Source organism: Rutidosis leptorrhynchoides, chromosome 1 (genome assembly GCF_046630445.1).
Source record: "Rutidosis leptorrhynchoides isolate AG116_Rl617_1_P2 chromosome 1, CSIRO_AGI_Rlap_v1, whole genome shotgun sequence".
In the NCBI taxonomy this organism is placed as follows: domain Eukaryota; kingdom Viridiplantae; phylum Streptophyta; class Magnoliopsida; order Asterales; family Asteraceae; genus Rutidosis; species Rutidosis leptorrhynchoides.
Window position 1 is genome coordinate 353,014,883 of NC_092333.1, and position 22,362 is coordinate 353,037,244.

The 22,362-nt window shown below is 31.5% G+C and overlaps 1 protein-coding gene across 1 annotated transcript; it reads right to left on the reverse strand.

Moving 5' to 3' along the window:
- Positions 1-18,752: 18,752 nt before the first annotated feature.
- On the reverse strand, positions 18,753-21,016 carry LOC139870671 (E3 ubiquitin-protein ligase RMA1H1-like). The gene is made up of 2 exons (XM_071858452.1): positions 20,862-21,016; positions 18,753-19,610 (listed from the first exon to the last, which is right to left on the reverse strand). The coding sequence occupies exon 2, from the start codon at positions 19,578-19,580 to the stop codon at positions 18,876-18,878; it is 705 nt and encodes a 234-aa protein (XP_071714553.1). The 5' UTR covers positions 19,581-19,610; positions 20,862-21,016; the 3' UTR covers positions 18,753-18,875.
- Between the last annotated feature and the right edge of the window lie 1,346 nt (positions 21,017-22,362).

Consider the following 22,362-nt stretch of genomic DNA (forward strand, 5'->3'; position numbering starts at 1 on the left):
TGACAAAGACGGAGTTACAGTTTGAAAGTTATGACCTCGCGAAAACAGTCCTTCAAAACACTAAATGCTGAGTTTTGCTGTTGTTAACAGCATTGGATCAGCCCTGATGTTCCATTTTCGTACTCGTTTTAGACCAGTTTAGTCTCGACAAAATCATACATATAACATATCGTTTTAAAGCTTGTCGTAAATACTTTCAATATCAATTAATGTTTTTTATCCAAACTTAACCAATTTCAACTTATGAGTCCGCAAAGTAGGCTCGAGAGTCATTTTTGACACTTTTGTTAAAAATGCTAAAACTTTCGGTTAACGATCCAAATTTGAATCCGGCTGACCTGAGTTAACCAAATTTGTATCACAGCTCAAAAATGACATTTTAGATGTGTTGGTGACTTTCGTTTTCCAAAATTTTGCATATGGGTCAATTTATTCACGTTTGACCCGAATAGTTCATAAATCTCTCTTTAAACCAAAATAGACCCAAAACTCATTTTTAAAGCACCAAAACTTGCAGGCATACTTAAATCAACATATAGGATTTGTTTACACTGACCGTTATCCATTTTGACACTTTTAGACTCAAACGGGTCAAGTGTCCAAATGGACGGTCCAAGTTCGGGTGTCCATTTTCGCATGCAATTATCTCAAAATCTAGAAACTTTTAAGATTCAACACCTATATGAAAACTTAACTACTAATCATGAACTTTTCAAATATATAATCCACATTTTCCAGAACTCAAGTTAATTAAACATATTGACCTGTTTAGTTTGTAGTTAACACGTATTGTCACAAATTTTCACGCGCGTCATACAAACAACGGACATAATTCATAACACATAAAACATGGTAACATGGAAAACTCCAGATCAAAATTAGACTCAAAATCAATTCAAAAAAGTCCAGCCAGGGCCTCATACGATGTCTACAAGTCGGGTTTCAGAAGAGGTACATTTATGATTCGCTAAATCAGTTTCTGACTACGCACCAATCTCGTAATAGCTATAACCGGAGCTAGGTACATGCAAATCAAGCTAGGTCAGTGGTCCTAGTTCAAGGACAAGTCAAATTACCACATACCCAAAAATGAGAAACTTTTGTTTAGCCAATTGGTACAGTTTATTCAATCAAATTGGACATTCTGTTTCAGCTCTATTCAGAAGTTACCAAATCTACAGCCTTAGTGTGCACAATGTATCGGGTTTCAGAGGTTTCAATAAACTAGGCATTTATCACATAACATACAAAGTTTGATAATCCAGAAGTCCAAGGTCTCAAAAGGTGTACAACTATTACTATAAAACTATAGGTGCATACGTTACAGATTTGGACAGAATGCAGGTTACCATTTCGACATGAACATTACTCAAGCTTCACAAATCCAAATGATGCAAGGCCTAGATGAAACGTTAACTACAACATATGAAATTTTCAGATATGCAAAGTCCTAAATCACTATCATACTTCAAATAAATTTAAAAGTCAGTTTTATAATACCTAGCAAATCAGTTTTTCATATACGATCAATTAAGCATAAAAGGAGTATTACAAATCCAAATAGCATGATATCCTAGTCTAACTTGAGTGTTTTTAAATCCTCTACACAATTATGATCAGTTTAAAATTCAATTCTATGTCCATTTTTCCAGAATCGACATAATCACATATTCATCACAAAAACTTCAATCAATCATATCTTAAGCATACGGTAATGAAAATACGCGAATCTAAAGCCTAAAATTATTAATTTTTTGAGAGAATTTTAATTATATCATAATATTTAACATTCAAGAAAACCAAGTTTCTGTAACCACACAAAACAAATTCGGGATTAAACATAAACACATCAAACGAGCAATATAACACATACAATCATGTATAATCATATAGACTTGAGCAATAGACACTATATCTACCCTAATATGTAACAAAAACATGAAAACCCAAAAATTTGAGTTTTTAAAACTTACACAAATCATGAAATTGTTGGTATGGATGTGTAGAGCTCTTCGAGAGGAATTCGAATATATAAACGATTTTATGATCCATCAAGTTTTTAAGGTGTTCTTGAGTGATAAAAGATTGATGATGATGATGATGAATAGTAGTGGGTGTTCTTGAGAGAAAAATTGGGTGTTTGATAAAATGAATCTGGAAAGGGCAATAATATAGATAGATTAGATAAGGTCACGGGTGTTTTACTAGTTAATCACGGGTATAGATATAACACGGTGTAATAATTAAATAAACTCGGGTATTAAATGTGTAGTCACGGGTTGGTATTTAATTTTTATCTGTTATCTAAAACCCAATGTATTTTAGTTAAATATGATTCAATGATTGGTTAATTTTATATTTATAAAAATTATAAATATATCTATATTGTTTTAAACCTTTTAAAATTCTTGACGTCATACCTAGTTGGTGTCTTTCATTATTTATTATATTTTTAATAAGCCTATAATTTATAAAACTCATTTTCGGATCATCGTTTATTTTAAAATCACATAAGTTCCTTTTTAACTCGTTTACTATCAATTGAATGATAATTGAGTGTTACCGTTGTTTACTAAATAACTTCGAAATCACTAAATATATATTCTATACACTTTATTTATATGTATATATACTTTCTAAATAATATTTATTATATATTATTATTATTTACGTAATTAATTCTAACAATTACAATATATAATATTTCATTTTATTATTTACATATATATATATATATATATATATATATATATATATATATATATATATATATATATATATATATATATATATATATATATATATATATATATATATATATATATATATATATATATATATATATATATATATAATTATATACATATCTATTTACAAGTAATCATATTGTGAGTCGTCGGGAAAAGTCAAAGGTCAAATGGATTCATAAAAATAGTTCAAAATTTTTGAGACTCAACTTTACAGACTTTGCTTATCGTGTCGAAATCAAATAAGAATTAAGTTTAAATTTGGTCGGAAATTTCCGGGTCGTCACAGTACCTACCCGTTAAAGAAATTTCGTCCCGAAATTTGAGTGAGGTGGTCATGGCTAACAATAAAAATGTTTTCATGACGAATATGAGTTGATAAATAGAGTTTTATCATCTTTGAGTAATATGGGTAAAACAATTCGATTATTCGAAGAGCACGAATGAAGCTATCACAAATTATTGGGATAGATATGTAACTTTTGACGTAGTCACGATTGAATTTAGAAAATAAGGTGCTTCTTTACTTTTGACGTTGTCTTGGTTGAAATCCGGGATTCAATGGATTTAAAGAAAATCTATGAAATCTATAAGATCTGATTTTTCGGTAAATGAGAAAATTAGGATCTCTTTAATTAAATGTGATGATCTGCCTCGATTGCTCTGTCTGATATTTCCATTATAAATTAAATTCTTCCGTTTCAAATTCTCATCATTCCTATACTTTCTTTCTTAGTTCATACATCCAAACGATTGTGAAAATGCTTAATCCAGTTCTGACTCTTGTCCTCATCCTTACTATCGCAACAATCATTCTCCTTTTCCAACTTCCACCGGAGGAATCTGTGTTCTTCAACATCGCCCTTGGGGTGATACTATTCTTAATTATACAGTATCTTTATATTGCTATTCGTATTAATATACACGGTTTGTAATTTCTGTGTTGTTATTGGGTTTTATATCTTCCCTTATATTTCGAAGCCCCTTGCTTCTGTCTCCTATAATCATTGCCATCCACAAATAATGCTTTCTCTTATTTGCTGCGATTTATACTCCTATTTACACTTCGAAGCTTTATGCTCTGTTTCTCTTCTATCCATTAAGTACCTCAAGTAATGGTCCAGAATTCGTGGGTATGGAGTTTCGAATGAAAATGGTTAATGTTTTAAGAAGGAAATCGTAATAGCACGATTTGATTTTCAAATTTATCAACATCACGGAAGATAGAACCATCAAGAATACATTTTCTTGATATGTTCAGAAGTTAAGTAGAATGAAAGAGTTATGTAACATGGTACATGATGAGGGTGTGATCTACTGTGAACCATCATCACGTTTCATTAGAAACCTAGCATGACTTACAGTAATATAATCACGTTGGCCAAGCGTCATTATATTATACTAACTCATGCTTCAATTCCCAACACTTCTCCACAATTCATTCATAATTTATACTTAGATTTTACAGAAGTTTTCAATATAATGAAATACAGAAAACACGAAGAGGTAGATAATTTCGGACAAGAATATTTATGAAAATATCCTCAGAAATATCGAAGATATTTATGATGATATTTTGGAATTTCTAAGTTCGAAGGTTGATGAAGAAAAATTTTCCGCAAGATTTTAACATGACTTCGGAGCAAGATATTCTCTAAAGATTTCATCGGATCCAGAATTACCTGGATTCTTTGAATATAGGGGTTGGTCCTTGTATTTGTCATTGGTCTCCTTCATGGTTAACTCAATCTATTTTTCTGTACCAACTTTTCTATCGAGCGTTCCTAACACTCCTTTCTTTATCATCAAACTTTTGGCCGTTTAGACCATCTACCATTTTTCTGTTTCCTTTGCATTTAATGCTACGATATCTGAATCATCGGTAATCAATTTGAGGTGGTTTCAGGAGAACTGTGTTTTTAGATGATTAAACGCTGATGGTAATATGATGGAATATGAAAGGTTCCCCGATAACAATAAAAGAGCACGCATATATATCAAGGTTATAATTAGGTTGTTTCGAACGAAAAATTGAAGTTGACTTGTTGGAGCTGTGACAAAATTGGCTAATTTGGAAAGAGATTGCAAAGTTATTTTCGGTAATAATAACGCTAAAGGAATTAGCACAGCTACGCGTTAAACGTTTATTAAGTTTCTGAGAGTTTTTCAGGTATACTACTATATGCATAAATCTTTCCTTCCGTAGATGAAGTGCGGTTGGTTCATCCTCTCGATTGAGGTGTTTTCAAGAATCATGAAAGGTTTGAACGCGGATTTTAATCGTCAAGATATAAATGAGGTTTAAGATGAAATCAAGTGGCAAACTTGAAGAATTGTTTAGTTTCATATATTATAATCAATATTATAATTCATTTTAATTGTCCAATCTTATTTGTCCACAGTCGATAGTCCACAGTTGATAGTCCAATAATTCATACAAAGTTTAATATATAATATTCGAATTTATTTATACGTGTCGTGACCCGTATATGTCTCAGACTCGATCACAACTCAAACTATATATATATTATTGTAGAATCAACCTCAACCCTGTTTAGAGAACTCGATCATTACTGCATATAGAGTGTCTATGGTTATTCTAAATAATATATATAGATGCGTCGATATGATATGTCAAAACCTTGTATACGTGTCCCGATATTTAAAGTGCGTAAAATAAATAACAGAAATTAAATGACGATAAATAAAATTGCGAGAATTAAAATTGCGATAAATAAAATGTAGTCAGTTAGCTAGGAACAGTTAGCTAGGATTTTGTTAGCGTGGATTCTTAACAATATTCTCATAGTTAATTTGTTTGTTTCTAATAAATTTTATTTTGTCCAATGTTTTCTTCATTATACCACTTTTTGGATTCTGATAGATCAAAATTCAAGTATGAAATTGAATGAAAATGGTTATTCTGTGGTGAACGGATACGTATATCGGTGGATGTAAGTAGAATAGTAAATGACTGTTGAATCAGATTTGAAGAATGTACAGTGTAACTTATTAATGTGAAATTTAAATATTCCTCGGGTATTACCTACCCGTTGAAATATTTTCACCATTATTAGTTTGTACAAAAGAATTTTAATTACAATCTTTATGAAAATATACTTACATATATATTTTCTTCAGATGTAATCATGAATTTAATGGGTCAATATGATATTAGACTCATTTGATTTACCGTTAGAATATGAATATATAATCTCTTAAAATATTAAAGATTATATAATCACCATGTCGAACGAAGATAAATAATGTAGAATGATTCATAGAATGATGATTATGCTCGAGGTACAGAATGAGATATTGGGGCATGTGATGTTGAAACTTGTGTTGTTGGTGATACTGTTGAAGCCGGTGATGTTGTTGAAGCTGTTACGTTTTGCACCATATTCTCCAAATTGATTACTCGATCTCGAAGTTCGTTGACTTCTTGTATTACTCCGGAATAATTGTCGGTCAGAAGATGAGTAAGGTTTCAAATTGTGGATAGAATATAATCATGTCGAGCTACTCTGGAAATGAGGGTGAAGATGGTGTTTCGGATTGGTTTGCTAGTGAATGTTTCAAGTTCTTCGCCCAGCGAACAATATGGTGGGTGAAAGGGATCGACTCTTCTTGTCTCCAATGATTAAGTAGACTACGAACTCATCATATGAATTGGGGATGGTTGGTTGGTTGATTCATTCTGGTGACGCTGCTTTCGGAGCTTAGGTGAACATCCACGTCGGAATAGCTGTCGGAATAACTATCAGAATAGTTATCGGAATTCGAGAGACTCATCCCGTACGATCAGATGAAGGATTTTTGATAAGAATTAGATTATAGGATGTAGATTAGTACCCTGCAATACATAATTTACATATGCATATATAATACTAAAATCTCATAAGTTACGGAGGAATCTACGGAAGCTGTCAGGCAAAGATAACAATAACAGGTACGCTAAGATATGAAGTAGCAGATACGTTAAGATATGATTTTTTTTGTCTATACACTATTCATGCAATCATTGCAGTAAGATGTGTCTAGACTAAGAATGATAAGCAAGTAATTTCCTAAGGATGATAAGCAGATGATTTCCGACAAAAATGATAAGCAAAACTTTTAACATGCAGACACGGTCGAAGTCCAGACTCACTATTGCATCCTAACGATTTATCAGTTAGACACACTAATGTAGACCTAGTTCGCTAAGACCATCGCTCTGATATCAACTGAAAGGACCCGTCCTAATCCATCCGGACACAGTCCACATCGATTATGAACGATTCACAACAGTTGATTACATCGCGAGGTACTTGACCTCTATATAATACATTTTACAAACATTGCATTCATTTTTGAAAAGACAATCTTTCATTACATCTACGGTTGACGACATGCATACCATTTCATAATATATCTTACTATAATTGACTTAATAATAATCTTGATGAACTCAACGACTCGAATGCAACGTCTTTTGAAATATGTCATGAATGACTCCAATTAATATCTCTAAGATGAGCAAAAGCACAACGGAAGATTTCTTTCATACCTGAGAATAAACATGCTTTAAAGTGTCAACCAAAAGGTTGCTGAGTTCATTAGTTTATCATAAACAAACATTTCATAATTTTAATAGACCACAAGATTTCATATTTCCAATTCTAATAAATAAACGTCCCATGCATAGAGACAAAAATATCATTCATATGGATTGAACACCTGGTAACCGACATTAACAATATGCATATAGAATATCCCCATCATTCCGGGATCCTCCTTCGGACATGATATAAATTTCGAAGTACTAAAGCATCAGTACTTTGGATGGGGCTTGTTGGGCCCGATAGATCTATCTTTAGGATTCGCGTCAATTAGGGTGTCTGTTCCCTAATTCTTAGATTACGAGACTAAATAAAAAGGGGCATATTCGATTTCGATAATTCAACCATAGAATGTAGTTTCACGTACTTGTGTCTATTTTGTAAATCATTTATAAAAATTGCGCATGTATTCTCAGCCCAAAAATATAAAGGGTAAAAAGGCAAATGAAACTCGCCTGACAACTTCAGAAATAAATCACAGAGATGTGACCGAAAATCGGAATGCAAGTAACCGTAGACCCCAACCTAGAGAACATATGTTGGTCAATAAGTGTCTAATAAGCTAGGTCAGTCTATAGGGTTCGTATAGTCTTATTGCTCAAGTCCTACTTATAAATTTAGCAAAATTTAGCAAAAGTCAACAAAAGTCAAAGTAAGTCAAATGTAAGTCAAACGCAAGTCAAACACAGTCAACATAGTCAACACCAGTCAACAATCTCATAATATTACTCAAGTTGGTCAAATAGTCAAACATAGGTCAAACTTAAGTTGTACATTTTTATTTAGTAAAAACAATATTATTTACATATATGTATATGTAGTAACTTTACAGCTGATTTCGGGTCCCACAAATTCCGATATAATACTTTGGGTCGTGACCGTTGGAAAGTATGTCATCCCACCTTTCTATAGACAGTTTATTTGACAAAGACGGAGTTACAGTTTGAAAGTTATGACCTCGCGAAAACAGTCCTTCAAAACACTAAATGCTGAGTTTTGCTGCTGTTAACAGCATTGGATCAGCCCTGATGTTCCATTTTCGTACTCGTTTTAGACCAGTTTAGTCTCGACAAAATCATACATATAACATATCTTTTTAAAGCTTGTCGTAAATACTTTCAATATCAATTATTGGTTTTTATCCAAACTTAACCAATTTCAACTTATGAGTCCGCAAAGTAGGCTCGAGAGTCATTTTTGACACTTTTGTTAAAAATGCTAAAACTTTCGGTTAACGATCCAAATTTGAATCCGGCTGACCTGAGTTAACCAAATTTGAATCACAGCTCAAAAATGACATTTTAGATGTGTTGGTGACTTTCGTTTTCCAAAATTATGCATATGGGTCAATTTATTCATGTTTGACCCGAATAGGTCATAAATCTCTCTTTAAACCAAAATAGACCCAAAACTCATTTTTAAAGCACCAAAACTTGCAGGCATACTTAAATCAACATATAGGATTTGTTTACACTGACCGTTATCCATTTTGATACTTTTAGTCTCAAACGGGTCAAGTGTCCAAATGGACGGTCCAAGTTCGGGTGTCCATTTTCGCATGCAATTATCTCAAAATCTAGAAACTTTTAAGATTCAACACCTATATGAAAACTTAACTACTAATCATGAACTTTTCAAATATATAATCCACATTTTCCAGAACTCAAGTTAATTAAACATATTGGCCTGTTTAGTTTGTAGTTAACACGTATTGTCACAAATTTTCACGCGCGTCATACAAACAACGGACATAATTCATAACACATAAAACATGGTAACATGAAAAACTCCAGATCAAAATTAGACTCAAAATCAATTCCAAAACGTCCAGCCAGGGCCTCATACGATGTCTACAAGTCGGGTTTCAGAAGAGGTACATTTATGGTTCGCTAAATCAGTTTCTGACTACGCACCAATCTCGTAATAGCTATAACCGGAGCTAGGGACATGCAAATCAAGCTAGGTCAGTGGTCCTAGTTCAAGGACAAGTCAAATTACCACATATCCAAAAATGAGAAACTTTTGTTTAGCCAATTGGTACAGTTTATTCAATCAAATTGGACATTCTGTTTCAGCTCTATTCAGAAGTTACCAAATCTACAGCCTTAGTGTGCACAATGTATCGGGTTTCAGAGGTTTCAATAAACTAGACATTTATCACATAACATACAAAGTTTGATAATCCAGAAGGCCAAGGTCTCAAAAGGTGTACAACTCTTACTATAAAACTATAGGTGCATACGTTACAGATTTGGACAGAATGCAGGTTACCATTTCGACATGCACATTACTCAAGCTTCACAAATCCAAATGATGCAAGGCCTAGATGAAACGTTAACTACAACATATGAAATTTTCAGATATGCAAAGTCATAAATCACTATCATACTTCAAATAAATTTAAAAGTCAGTTTTATAATACTGAGCAAATCAGTTTTTCATATACGATCAATTAAGCATAAAAGGAGTATTACAAATCCAAATAGCATGATATCCTAGTCTAACTTGAGTGTTTTTAAATCCTCTACACAATTATGATCAGTGTAAAATTCAATTCTATGTCCATTTTTCCAGAATCGACATAATCACATATTCATCACAAAAACTTCAATCAATCATATCTTAAGCATACGGTAATGAAAATACGCGAATCTAAAGCCTAAAATTATTAATTTTTTGAGAGAATTTTAATTATATCATAATATTTAACATTCAAGAAAACCAAGTTTCTGTAACCACACAAAACAAATTCGGGATTAAACATAAACACATCAAACGAGCAATATAACACATACAATCATGTATAATCATATAGACTTGAGCAATAGACACTATATCTACCCTAATATGTAACAAAAACATGAAAACCCAAAAATTTGAGTTTTTAAAACTTACACAAATCATGAAATTGTTAGTATGGATGTGTAGAGCTCTTCGAGAGGAATTCGAATATATAAACGATTTTATGATCCATCAAGTTTTTAAGGTGTTCTTGAGTGATAAAAGATTGATGATGATGATGATGATGAATAGTAGTGGGTGTTCTTGAGAGAAAAATTGGGTGTTTGATAAAATGAATCTGGAAAGGGCAATAATATAGATAGATTAGATAAGGTCACGGGTGTTTTACTAATTAATCACGGGTATAGATATAACACGGTGTAATAATTAAATAAACTCGGGTATTAAATGTGTAGTCACGGGTTGGTATTTAATTTTTATCTGTTATCTAAAACCCAATGTATTTTAGTTAAATATGAATCAATGATTGGTTAATTTTATATTTATAAAAATTATATATATATATCTATATTGTTTTAAACCTTTTAAAATTCTTGACGTCATACCTAGTTGGTGTGTTTCATTATTTATTATATTTTTAATAAGCCTATAATTTATAAAACTCATTTTCGGATCATCGTTTATTTTAAAATCACATAAGTTCCTTTTTAACTCGTTTACTATCAATTGAATGATAATTGAGTGTTACCGTTGTTTACTAAATAACTTCGAAATCACTAAATATATATTCTATACACTTTATTTATATGTATATATACTTTCTAAATAATATTTATTATATATTATTATTATTTGCGTAATTAATTCTAACAATTACAATATATAATATTTCATTTTATTATTTACATATATATATATATATATATATATATATATATATATATATATATATATATATATATATATATATATATATATATATATATATATATATATATATATATATACATATCTATTTACAAGTAATCGTATTGTGAGTCGTCGGGAAAAGTCAAAGGTCAAATGGATTCATAAAAATAGTTCAAAATTTTTGAGACTCAACTTTACAGACTTTGCTTACCGTGTCGAAATCAAATAAGAATTAAGTTTAAATTTGGTCGGAAATTTTCGGGTCGTCACATCTTCTGTTTTACAAGTGGCACGCTCAGCCGACGACTATGCTTGTGAGGTCGCCATACTGAGTGATTCTTTTCTTCTTTACTGAAAATCGTGAATCCTTTCCTTCAATAGCTACGGAGACTTTAACTTCATGGCCGCCATGCTGGACTGCTTTTGGATTTTTCTTCATTAAATCCGAATATTTTCCTTATTTAGCTTGGCCACTGTCTTGGCGATCAGGGCAGCCGTACTAAGTTTTACGCAGGAACTATTCTTTTATTTTGCAGATTTGATTCTATTTGACTTTAACAAGGCCGCCAGCCTAGGAGACAAGGCCATCGGCCTGAGCAGTTTCTCAGATGTTCTTTGGTTACTTCGTTTCATTACCGTTTTTGGCTTGTTTTCTTCATAATCGTACCTGCAAAGATTACAAATAATGTTTTCACATGGTTAGTAGTCTTTGCTCACTTTCCCGCAATAAGTAAAAGAATAGGTCATTTTTGTACGAATTTGAGGAAGATATCACCGTAAAAAGGGTATAAAAATATGTATAATTTTGGTGCTATCAAATCCTCCACACTTTAACTCTCTCTCTCTCTCTCTCTCTCTCTCTCTACATTATTAGATACTAATTACTCAATCTAATTGAGTAGATTAATCCGTTCATTGTTTAGCGCCCTCGAGAACACAAATTTTGATCGTGTTTGCACGAATGCCTGAGTCTAAACAATGAATCAATTACATTTTTTCCAAATTAAGCACTTGAATCACTTAATTGAAGTTTTTTGTTTGATCAAATGGCGCCATCCATGAAACCGCCAACGAATACGTCATGTTTATTCAGATCGGTGTTCTCATCAGAAAATCTGACCAGATTTACAAAATTTTCATTTATCTACCCTATAGCTTAAATTATATATAACATACAACATATATATATATATATATATATATATATATATATACACACACACGATGCATATCCAAAATTCTTAAGATATATATTCTCATAATATAGTGTGATATCTTGATTTATTTTATTTATAATTACACCGTTCTCCGTAAACTTTTGAATAAATAACGATTGCGTGAGAATGTTTGACGGCTTCTTATAATCCACATATGAGAAATATTCATTTGAGGCCATGTTTTATCTTGGGTTTGAAGGGCTTAATTTCAGCCTTTATATTGATGCTAATCAATGGCCTAGATTAACTTAATCAAATATAAGTAATTTTAGGCGGAGGGGCATTTTCTTCCATTCACTGCAATTATTTTTTACAGATACTCGAACGTACGTTCATTTTTTACACACACACACACTCAAACACGTTCAATTTCTCCCTCGATCTCATTCTCTATTCTAGGGTTTCAAAACTATCTATCAATCTCTTTCGTTCATTTTCTCGATCTCAAATCTCTCTCACGATCATCTAATCCGCTATCAACAATCATCAGTTTACAACATTCATCAACAATGGAGAAATCAAAGGATTTTAGGGTTTCGAAAGCATCTTCGGCTGAAAACCAAACTCCGGCCATTAAACAAGATCCGGCCAATTCTAAAGGTAATTTTACTATGTTTTATTGATGATTTGTTTATAATTAATCAATTGTGGTTGTATGCCTTTGTTTTTTTAATTTTAGGGTTTCATGATATAGTTATTAATCACATGTTATTCTGTTGTGATTGTTTTATACGTTTTCTTAATCAGTATCTGAGTTGCATATTTGTTGTTGAATAATCAGAATGTAAGTTTTGATCAGAATGTAATTTTTAAAGTTTTCAATCACCTGTGATTATACAATGAAATGCTTGCCTTTCATTATTTTATAATCATATTTTTTATGTGTTGACTTATGAATCATATTTGATTGCTTGGTAGAATGACATGATTGCCTTGTTATATCAACATAAAGTGATTGTATTGTACAATCACATGTGATTGGATTCCAATCACTTGTGATTGGAATGCAATATCACAAATGATTAGCATACAAATGCCATCACCTGTGATTTATTGATTTTATGTGTTAGCTTATGAATCATATTTGATTGCTTGGTAGAATGACATGATTGCCTTATTATATCATCATAAAGTGATTGTATGGTACAATCACATGTGATTGGATTCCAATCACTTATGATTGGAATGCAATATCACAAGTGATTAGCATACAAATGCCATCACCTATGATTTATTAATTTAATGTTTAGTGATTTACTTTTGTAAAATACATGTTTACAGGTAAGAGAAAACAAGTTGTTGTTGTTATCGACGATGACGTTAAACATAATCTTAAAAAGAAGGCTATAAATTCAAAGGATGTCCAACAATAGCAAATTCAATGGAACCCTCTGATTCTTCACACATTGAAGGTGAACAAGAAGAAACAGAACAAGTACCCGAAATTGAAAAAGAATCCCGTGTTTACCAAACAAAAGAGTTATTTGCAAAAGAAAATTGAAGTGATTTAACATGTTATATAATGGTTTAACATTGTTGATGTAATGGTGTGACATTTTAAGTACATTTTAATGGTTTGACATGGTTGATGTAATGGTTTTAACATGGCTGATGTAATGGTTTAACATTTGTTTATGTTCTTTTTTATCTAATATGGTTTGATGTTTTTGACTTATTAAATAGGTACTTGTTTTTTTACATGTCAATCAGTTGTGATTGTGCTTTTTCCAATCACTTGTGATTGTTTTTTTGCCAATCATTTGTGATTGTACTTTGCGAATCACTTGTGATTGAATAATCTAATCACATGTGATTGTGCTTTTGCCAATACTTCTGATTCTGCTTTTTGTCAATCACTTGTGATTGTACTTTGCCAATCACTTGTGATTTAATAATCTAATCACATGTGATTGTGCTTTTCTAATCACTTCTAATTCTGCTTTTGTCAATCACTTGAGATTGTACTTTGCCAATCACTTGTGATTTAATAATCCAATCACATGTGATTGTGCTTTGTCAATCACTTGTGATTGAATAATCTAATCACATGTGATTGTAATTGACTAATATTATATGATTCATAAGCCAATACATGGGATATGAGCATTAATGATTTTGCCGCTCACTTGTGATTGTACAATCTAATCACCAGTTATTTTATAAATGACTAACTTTATGATTATATAACAACACAATCATTTGATTCTATCAAGCAATCAAATATGATTTATAATCCAGCACATGGGATATAAGCATTTAATCCAGCACATTTCATCATAACATCAGGATTCACAATTGTACGAAAATAAAAAAAATTAAAAAAATCTTTCACTAATGCAGTAGTAACATCAGATTTCTGTAGTATCATGTTGTTGTTTTGCCTTTTGAATTTTAGATGATTAATCCTACACCAAAGTTGCTTCAAAACAGTCATAGAGTGCTCCTGAATCATTAATACAACCTGAATCATCATAAATTTGCAGGAATCATTGATGAACATTAGCATCGAGTGAATATGGACCAAAAATTCAAAATCGTTATCTATGTGTTTTTAGGTCATGAATTCTACACAAAACCAGTTGGAAATCACTTCTACAATGCTTGAAAATTATCATCATCTCTTGAAAATCACTGAATCAAGCTAATTGAAATATTGACCAAATTTGAGCGAACTTTGACCTTGAGATTTTGAGATCTGAGATGTTTGTCAATGCGAATTGAAGCATCTGGTAGCTTCACGAAAGTATCAGGAATATGAAAATGCCTTCAATTCGTTCTTAGAGCAACTAGATTGTTCCAAGGGCCACAACTCCTCAAGTTTAGGTCACGATGAAGAAGAGGATCAAATTAATCTAGATCTGATGATTGATAATCCGAACTGAAAATGAACGAAGCTTCATATTGTGAATAGAAACGAGTTACTGAGCTCAATTCATGATGAATAAGATTTCAATTGTTGATTTCAAATTTTGAGGATGAGATGAAGAACATGTTAATGTACGTACAGATCTGAAATTTGTAAAATGACCAGAATACCCTCCCTGTATTATTTGGTGCTTTAATCTGGTTCATTGATCAAAAATGATCCAAGGGTTGAGAAGCGCCCCTTGGTTTTCAACCTTTTTAATGGTTTCTTTGGATAGCATCCGTGCATATATAAAATTTTGATTTAAACTAAAAAAACAACAAGAAATTCGAGATACTAATTACAAAGAGGGTTGTCATTGAGATAATTTTTGATCTAATTCTCATTAAATACGTTTTTTTAAAGATCAATGAAATTTTATTACTTTTAAAAAGATTACAAATAGGCTCAGGGAACAGAACAGATTATTACTAATCTAAACATATATAAAGCACTTTATGCTAATCTACACATATGTAATATATATTAGCAGAAGGTAGGGAAAAAGAACTCGTGAACCTCGAATTGTTCTTGAAAGAGAGCTACTTGTAACAAGCCGAGGTGATAAGCTGACTACAGTGTTGGGTAGCCAATGACAAAGTAGCCTGCTACCATCTCCTTTAGTCTCGAATCAAGATTTCATTTGAGTTTTTAGAGTAAAAAACCTATCCCTTAGTCAATTTCTTCCTTTGTTAGGGTGTTTGCATCATATGACCTAGGATTTGATAACCAAGATAACCATTATAGATGGAGTTTCTTCCAACGACTAGAGATCCACTAGAAACATTGATTTGAATTTCAGAGATTCGCTTTGGTATACTTTGTTGTTTCCAAATACATAATCAATGCGATTTCTCAATATAAAGTAGCATGTTACCCACACAATTGCTTGTCAGATGGACGCGTCTACAGAGGTTTTTAAATGTGGATTTAGGGCTTTTGATAGACCCGAAAGGTTTGAGTAGTTTATGTTAAGGACCCACCATTTGTGAATTCTTTCCCATATATCCATAGATACTTTACAAGATAGAAGGGTATGTTTGATTGTTTCGATGTCTTCATTGCAAAACGGACATCTAGTCGAGTGTAGATCGATGCCCCGACTATCAAGTTTGGTTACAACTGGAAGTTTATTTTGTTTGGATCTCCATATGAAAATACCAATTTTTTGAGGAAGCATAAAATTTAAAGCTGTGGGATCCAGTGTTGTGGAATTGCCGATGGGAATCTCAGTGAGTATGGACATGAGCGAGCTGGATGAGAAGCCTGCACTATTATAAAACTTCCAAATCCAGTGATCACTTGGTTTACTTGAAGGAGTGTAACAATTCAGTTTTGATTACAAATTCATTAGGTCCGTGACTATTCTCCATCTAGGCTCATTTGACCAGCCCCAAGTAAAAGACGCAATATTATCCTTCCAATGTACAATATCACTTATAGAGGCTGTTTTAATTGATTCAAGTCTATACAATCTCGGAGAAACTGATTTCAAAGAATCGTCACCACACAGTCATTCTAAAAACTACTTTCCTCACCATTTCCTATCACTTCAACAAACGCGTTAGGGACATCACACCCTAACTTGTTTAGGGCTTGTTCAACATTGATGATATTAAGCCAAGTTCTTCCCGAATTTTTTTTAAGTTTGTTAGAATTTTGTGGGGAAATACATGTCAACCCAATGTTTTGACCATAAAGACCTTTAATAATTTTTATCCAAAGTGAGTTATTATTTTTAAAAAATGTCCACCACCATCTAGTTAGAAGCGAAAGATTTTTATATTTTAAGGATCCAATATTAAGTTCGCCTGATTCATATTGTAATAATATTTTATTCCAATTTACCCAAACCATCTTTTTATTTTCAAGGTACCCACCCCAAAAGAAATTACGACGCATACCTTCGAGGTCTTTTATTACTCCTAGAAGTGCTTTGAAAAGTGAAAAATATTAAAGAGGAAGGCTACTTTAAACCAACTTTATCAAAGTTAATCTTTCTCCAAAGGATATGGATTTAGCTTTCCAGCCCGCCATTCGTTTTTTGAACTTTTCATAGATTTTATGACATTTCCTTAAACGATATGAATTGAGTAAAATTACCTTATTAACACATTACATGAATAAAAATACTCCGTCCGTCCCTATTTATTTTCCAGTATTTTATTTTGGGATGTCTCGAATTAATTGTCCACTTCCATAAATAGTAAAGAATAAGAAGCTTATTATGCCCTTAATGTATGTTGATAGGATTAAAGAAGAAAGAGTAGGTACGGATAAACTGGAAAGTAAACATAATGTACAGTACTTTTATAACATTTCCTTAAACTATGTGTTTTTTGTCTGGGAATAATTAATATGAGACGGAGGGAATACAATATACTTGTTGGTTAAACATTCTAGATATGATTTGAGAAGTATATTACAGAAAATTAGGTGTTTCATAGTTAAGAGAGTATGTTAACTCTGAATATTTAGCACTGAATTCTGAATCATTCAAAGTCCTATACCATTTAAAGATAAAAAACAACATGTTGAATACAGAACAATCATTTTATTAAGAGGTAAACTAAGTGTCTAAATTATATCATGTAAGTATATTAGCCACCAAAACTTGTGAGGTTAGGTTGACATTGATATTGACATAATAATATAATAATACTAATAATCTCAATATGATGGTGAATATGAAATATGAAATATGATATGATGAGGAAATAAAGAGACGTGGCTAAACCACCCGACGTACAACTAAAACTAGTCTCCAAAATTGAAGTGTCAAACTCGACCAACTAAGCAGATGTAGATGATCAAGAACCAGTCAAATTTGGTTGCTCGCACAAAAAAGATTTTAGTTACAACAATCCTAATTTAATTTAAACGCGTTTACACTTGAAAAACGATTAAAAGAAGTTAGATAGAATTGGAGAATCTTTCCACAAACATGTTTCCAGAAGTAATAACCGTATATCTAATGGGTCCCTTGTGTCTTAAATTATTCATTAGATGATGTTACAAATCCGCATACGATTATTTGTATATTATACAGAAATATGAAACGAATCTGATGAAACCAAATGGACTAAATATCATGAATGATTGATTATAGTATTTACAACACATATGTCAGAACATGTTACTTTGTCCAGATGCTATTCAAAATTTAGGGATAACTTATGAAAATCATGTTATCAACATGTTAAAATTAAGACACCATATCATTTACTAACACATTTTTCCATATCCAATGCTCCATTCGCTTCAGAGTTTTAATCGGTTAGAAGTTTGGAAGAAATAACCGGCAATTCAAGAATCAATCATAATTAATCGGATTGTACTTTATACATTTAAATATTAAATTTCAATAATTATATGTATAAATATAAAAGAAACAATAAACATAAACTTTAACATAATTTTTTAACTATTAATTTTGATCAAAAACTCTAAAATTTTAGTTTCATGTTAAAATATTGACTAATTTTGACTTTAAACAACTTTAATTACCAAAAATCGACGGTGACCAACTAATAAATGGATTTTGAAAAATCGATAAGGACTGCCCATAAAAATGGGTAATCGAGTTTTTTTGAACAATAGTAGCAATACTAATAATAATAAGAACAAATTTTCAAAAGATAAAATTTTATATATGATTATATGATACCATAATAATTATGTACATATGATGCTAAAAGCAAGCATACAAAACTGCACAAAATGGGTGCAAAAAGACTAACATGTCCCACATCTAGAAGAGCAGAAGGCATAAAAACATGCAGCAGAAGAGAAACACATTTAATCTGTCTAAAGATCTATGAATTTGCATTTCTTGCCTTCTTAATCTAGGGTTGTTACTCCCAGCCAAATGATACGAGTTCGGAAACGTGTACAACCGTTGCGAGTTACCAAACACCCGAGCATAAATCATTTCACCATACATCCGAATATTCTGATTATAATCATCTACACCCTGATTATACAATCCAGGGTTAGAATTATATCCTACACCATATGATGTTTGATCGTATAATCCAGAATTAGGGTTGTAGCTTCCGTATGGTGTTTGACGAGAATTCTGATAAGCAAATTGTCGAGGCGGGTTTTGTGTGGATAAGAGAGATGCGTGTGGTCTTGGCGGGATAACTGTATTTGATGATTTGGTGCCGGGTTCATTTTCAGCTAACGTTTTCCCACGTCCATAAAGTGGGACCACTGAAGTATGGGATATTTCGGATTTGCAGACAGGACATAACGGATTGTTGTTATCTGACTCAGTTGAAGTGGTTTTAAACGATAGCCATTTGTAGATGCACGGCCAGCAATAGAGATGGCCACAAAGAGTGACGACAGGGTCTTTAGCATAGTCAAGGCAGATACTGCAGTCAAAACAGGGCAAGGACTTTTCGGGTTTCAATTCATCTGCATAAAAATTGTTCTCGTATTCCATTGCCATTATGATTGTTGCTTGCAGCCTTGTTTATTCCTGAAAGAAGGTTATATTTTGTAAGAATACGCGATTGTGCAAGACGCATTTGATGAGACTAACTAGATCATAAACTGAAAGATACATGAATAATGAATTACACAGTTGTTTTTTCATCCTCCAACTACCACACCAAAACTAATGATCATCCATACTACTTAATATCATCAACTTTAGTTAGTTAAGTTCCATGTAGTGAGTGATTAACATTAACATATCAAATAAGACAAATGAGAAATTAGCATACGAAAGGAGGCGAGACTATTATTTTAGGTAAATTCAATTTATAGACATTCCACAACAAAATATAATGTTATCTCACATCACACCAAAGAAAAATATATCTTCAACCAACTACAACTAATCTTTTATGAGATAAAAGGCCAAAAATGCCAAATTTGTGTCATCATCTAAATGTTGAAAGATGCGTACACGCTTTCGCCTTATGATAACACATAAACATCACCTTCGAGTTAGTGCGTTTGGTGGTATGTCAAAGACTAATTTATCAAATTTACAATAATATGCAACTTTTTTCGGTTCAGGACATTCTTTTCTAAGTTAAAAAACACAACTTTGTACCAACTATTAACATCGTTATCTTTAGCCTTATATAGCAAATATAGACAGAAATAATGCCAAGAAAACAACAAAATCTCCGTTATCTCCTCCCCTAATAATTGAGTAAAGTCCACCGCCTTTTGCACTATTTCTATAACTCATCATCATTTAAACCACACACTGTAGTAACTGTATTCAATACTTATTAATTTATTAAGGTCAGTTTTACACTTTCACATAGCATAATTTTAGAATTGTATAATTTTATACCTAGTTCCAAATTAATCACTAAATTACGCTAAAACACAGTTATACAAACACTTACAAGATATGTATTGCGTTTAATACACTATAGGCACTTAAAATATTTAAGTTTGGTTGTAATTAAACCTAATTTACTACCAAATCAGATACAGGATCCTAATTTCTAACCACCGACACCTTTTAATATTATCTTAATGAAATTTAATTAATCAATCAATCAATCAATTCAAATTCAAACTAATATAATAACACACAATTGCGTTCCTGAAGTTACCGATTATATGAACCGACAACTATTTACAATACGAACGAACAGAAATCGTATCGTGTATGTGTAATTAGTACGATTAAATAAAAAAAAAAGTGATTAATAGCAACGGAAGCAATCGGAATTCGTAAGACGAAATTAATATAAGAAATAAGTACCTGATAAGATGAATAAAACTTGTGACAAACTAATCGGAGGTTGATCGGATAAAGGAGACTTGACGACGATGAGACGTGGAAGAAATGGTAGTGGAGATGTGAATTAGTGGGTGGGATTTTAGGGGTTTTATATACACGTAAAAAGTTTACCTTCTAGAACACTAGTTTTCTTTAGTAACTGGATGGATAAGAGCGTAGAGTGGATTATATATGGATTATGGATTGACATTAAAATTACACGGGATAATAATTAAATTGTTAATGAAGTTAACTTTTAGAGATACCGAGTGGAAAAGTTAAACTTTTAGTGATAACGAGTGGATACATCGTGTGAGCTTTAATGTTTGGGAATTGATTTTCCTCAATAATTTAAACGTTGTTTCAGTAGAAAAAATAATATGCGTATCAATACATAATTTCGTAATATACATTAAATGATTTTTCGATAGTTTACTTAGGATTAATGTGCAAGATACGACATATAACTATATGACCAACTTCATTTGAGCATTCGGGGTCACACACATATACACCGAGACGTCAAATAAAATATATATATATGATGTATATATATTACTCAAGCAACAAAATAGTAAATCGAAATTAATTCATTTACTATTCATATGAATATTAAATGAAACGAAATTAATTAATTTACTATTCACATGAAAGCGACATGATAGAAATTATTAATTATAAGTTACATAACATACCTCTAAAGTATTTGAGAAATACGACTTTTTAAAATCAAATCAAACGAAATATGATATTACAGACAAAGAAATCGAAAACAATATATTCTTTTGATTTGCTTTTTGCTACCAAACAAACGGAGTATATCATATATATATATATATATATATATATATATATATATATATATATATATATATATATATATATATATATATATATATATGTTCGTTGGGTTATGAGATGAAGAGAAGAAAAAAAAAACAAAATAAAAGAAATTCCACAAGTGTTTTTCTCTGATTTCGTGTTCCAAAGTAACAAAAGAAAAGAAAACTTAATTTTTCTTTATTGTTTGTGCATAAGACCAAAGAAACTTACGTTGTTTTTTGGTTTCTTATCGAAGAGTTATACGGAGTATTATATATTGTTTTATTATAATAATTTGATTATTATAATAAGTTACTTAAGTTTGGACTAGCATCTATTGACGGTCGTTTGAAGTGTAGTGTGGACTATCATAAGAGACGGTCATATTTTTGATCGTAGGTTTCTCTCCTTCAATCAGTTTCTTCAAGAAATGTATATCGTTAACTCACTTTGTGAATTACATATTTTGACAATTATTAGTGGTGTAACTGGATCTTTGGGATCGTTAATCATGTGCATGTTTTATTAAATTTAAATATATGAATATTTAATTTTGTAAATGGTTTATAAAATAATAATTGATTATTATTTTAACTATCCGCTGCGTTAATCTGATTTAAAAGTACACACGATTTTTCAACAGTGGTATCCGAGCTGCTTT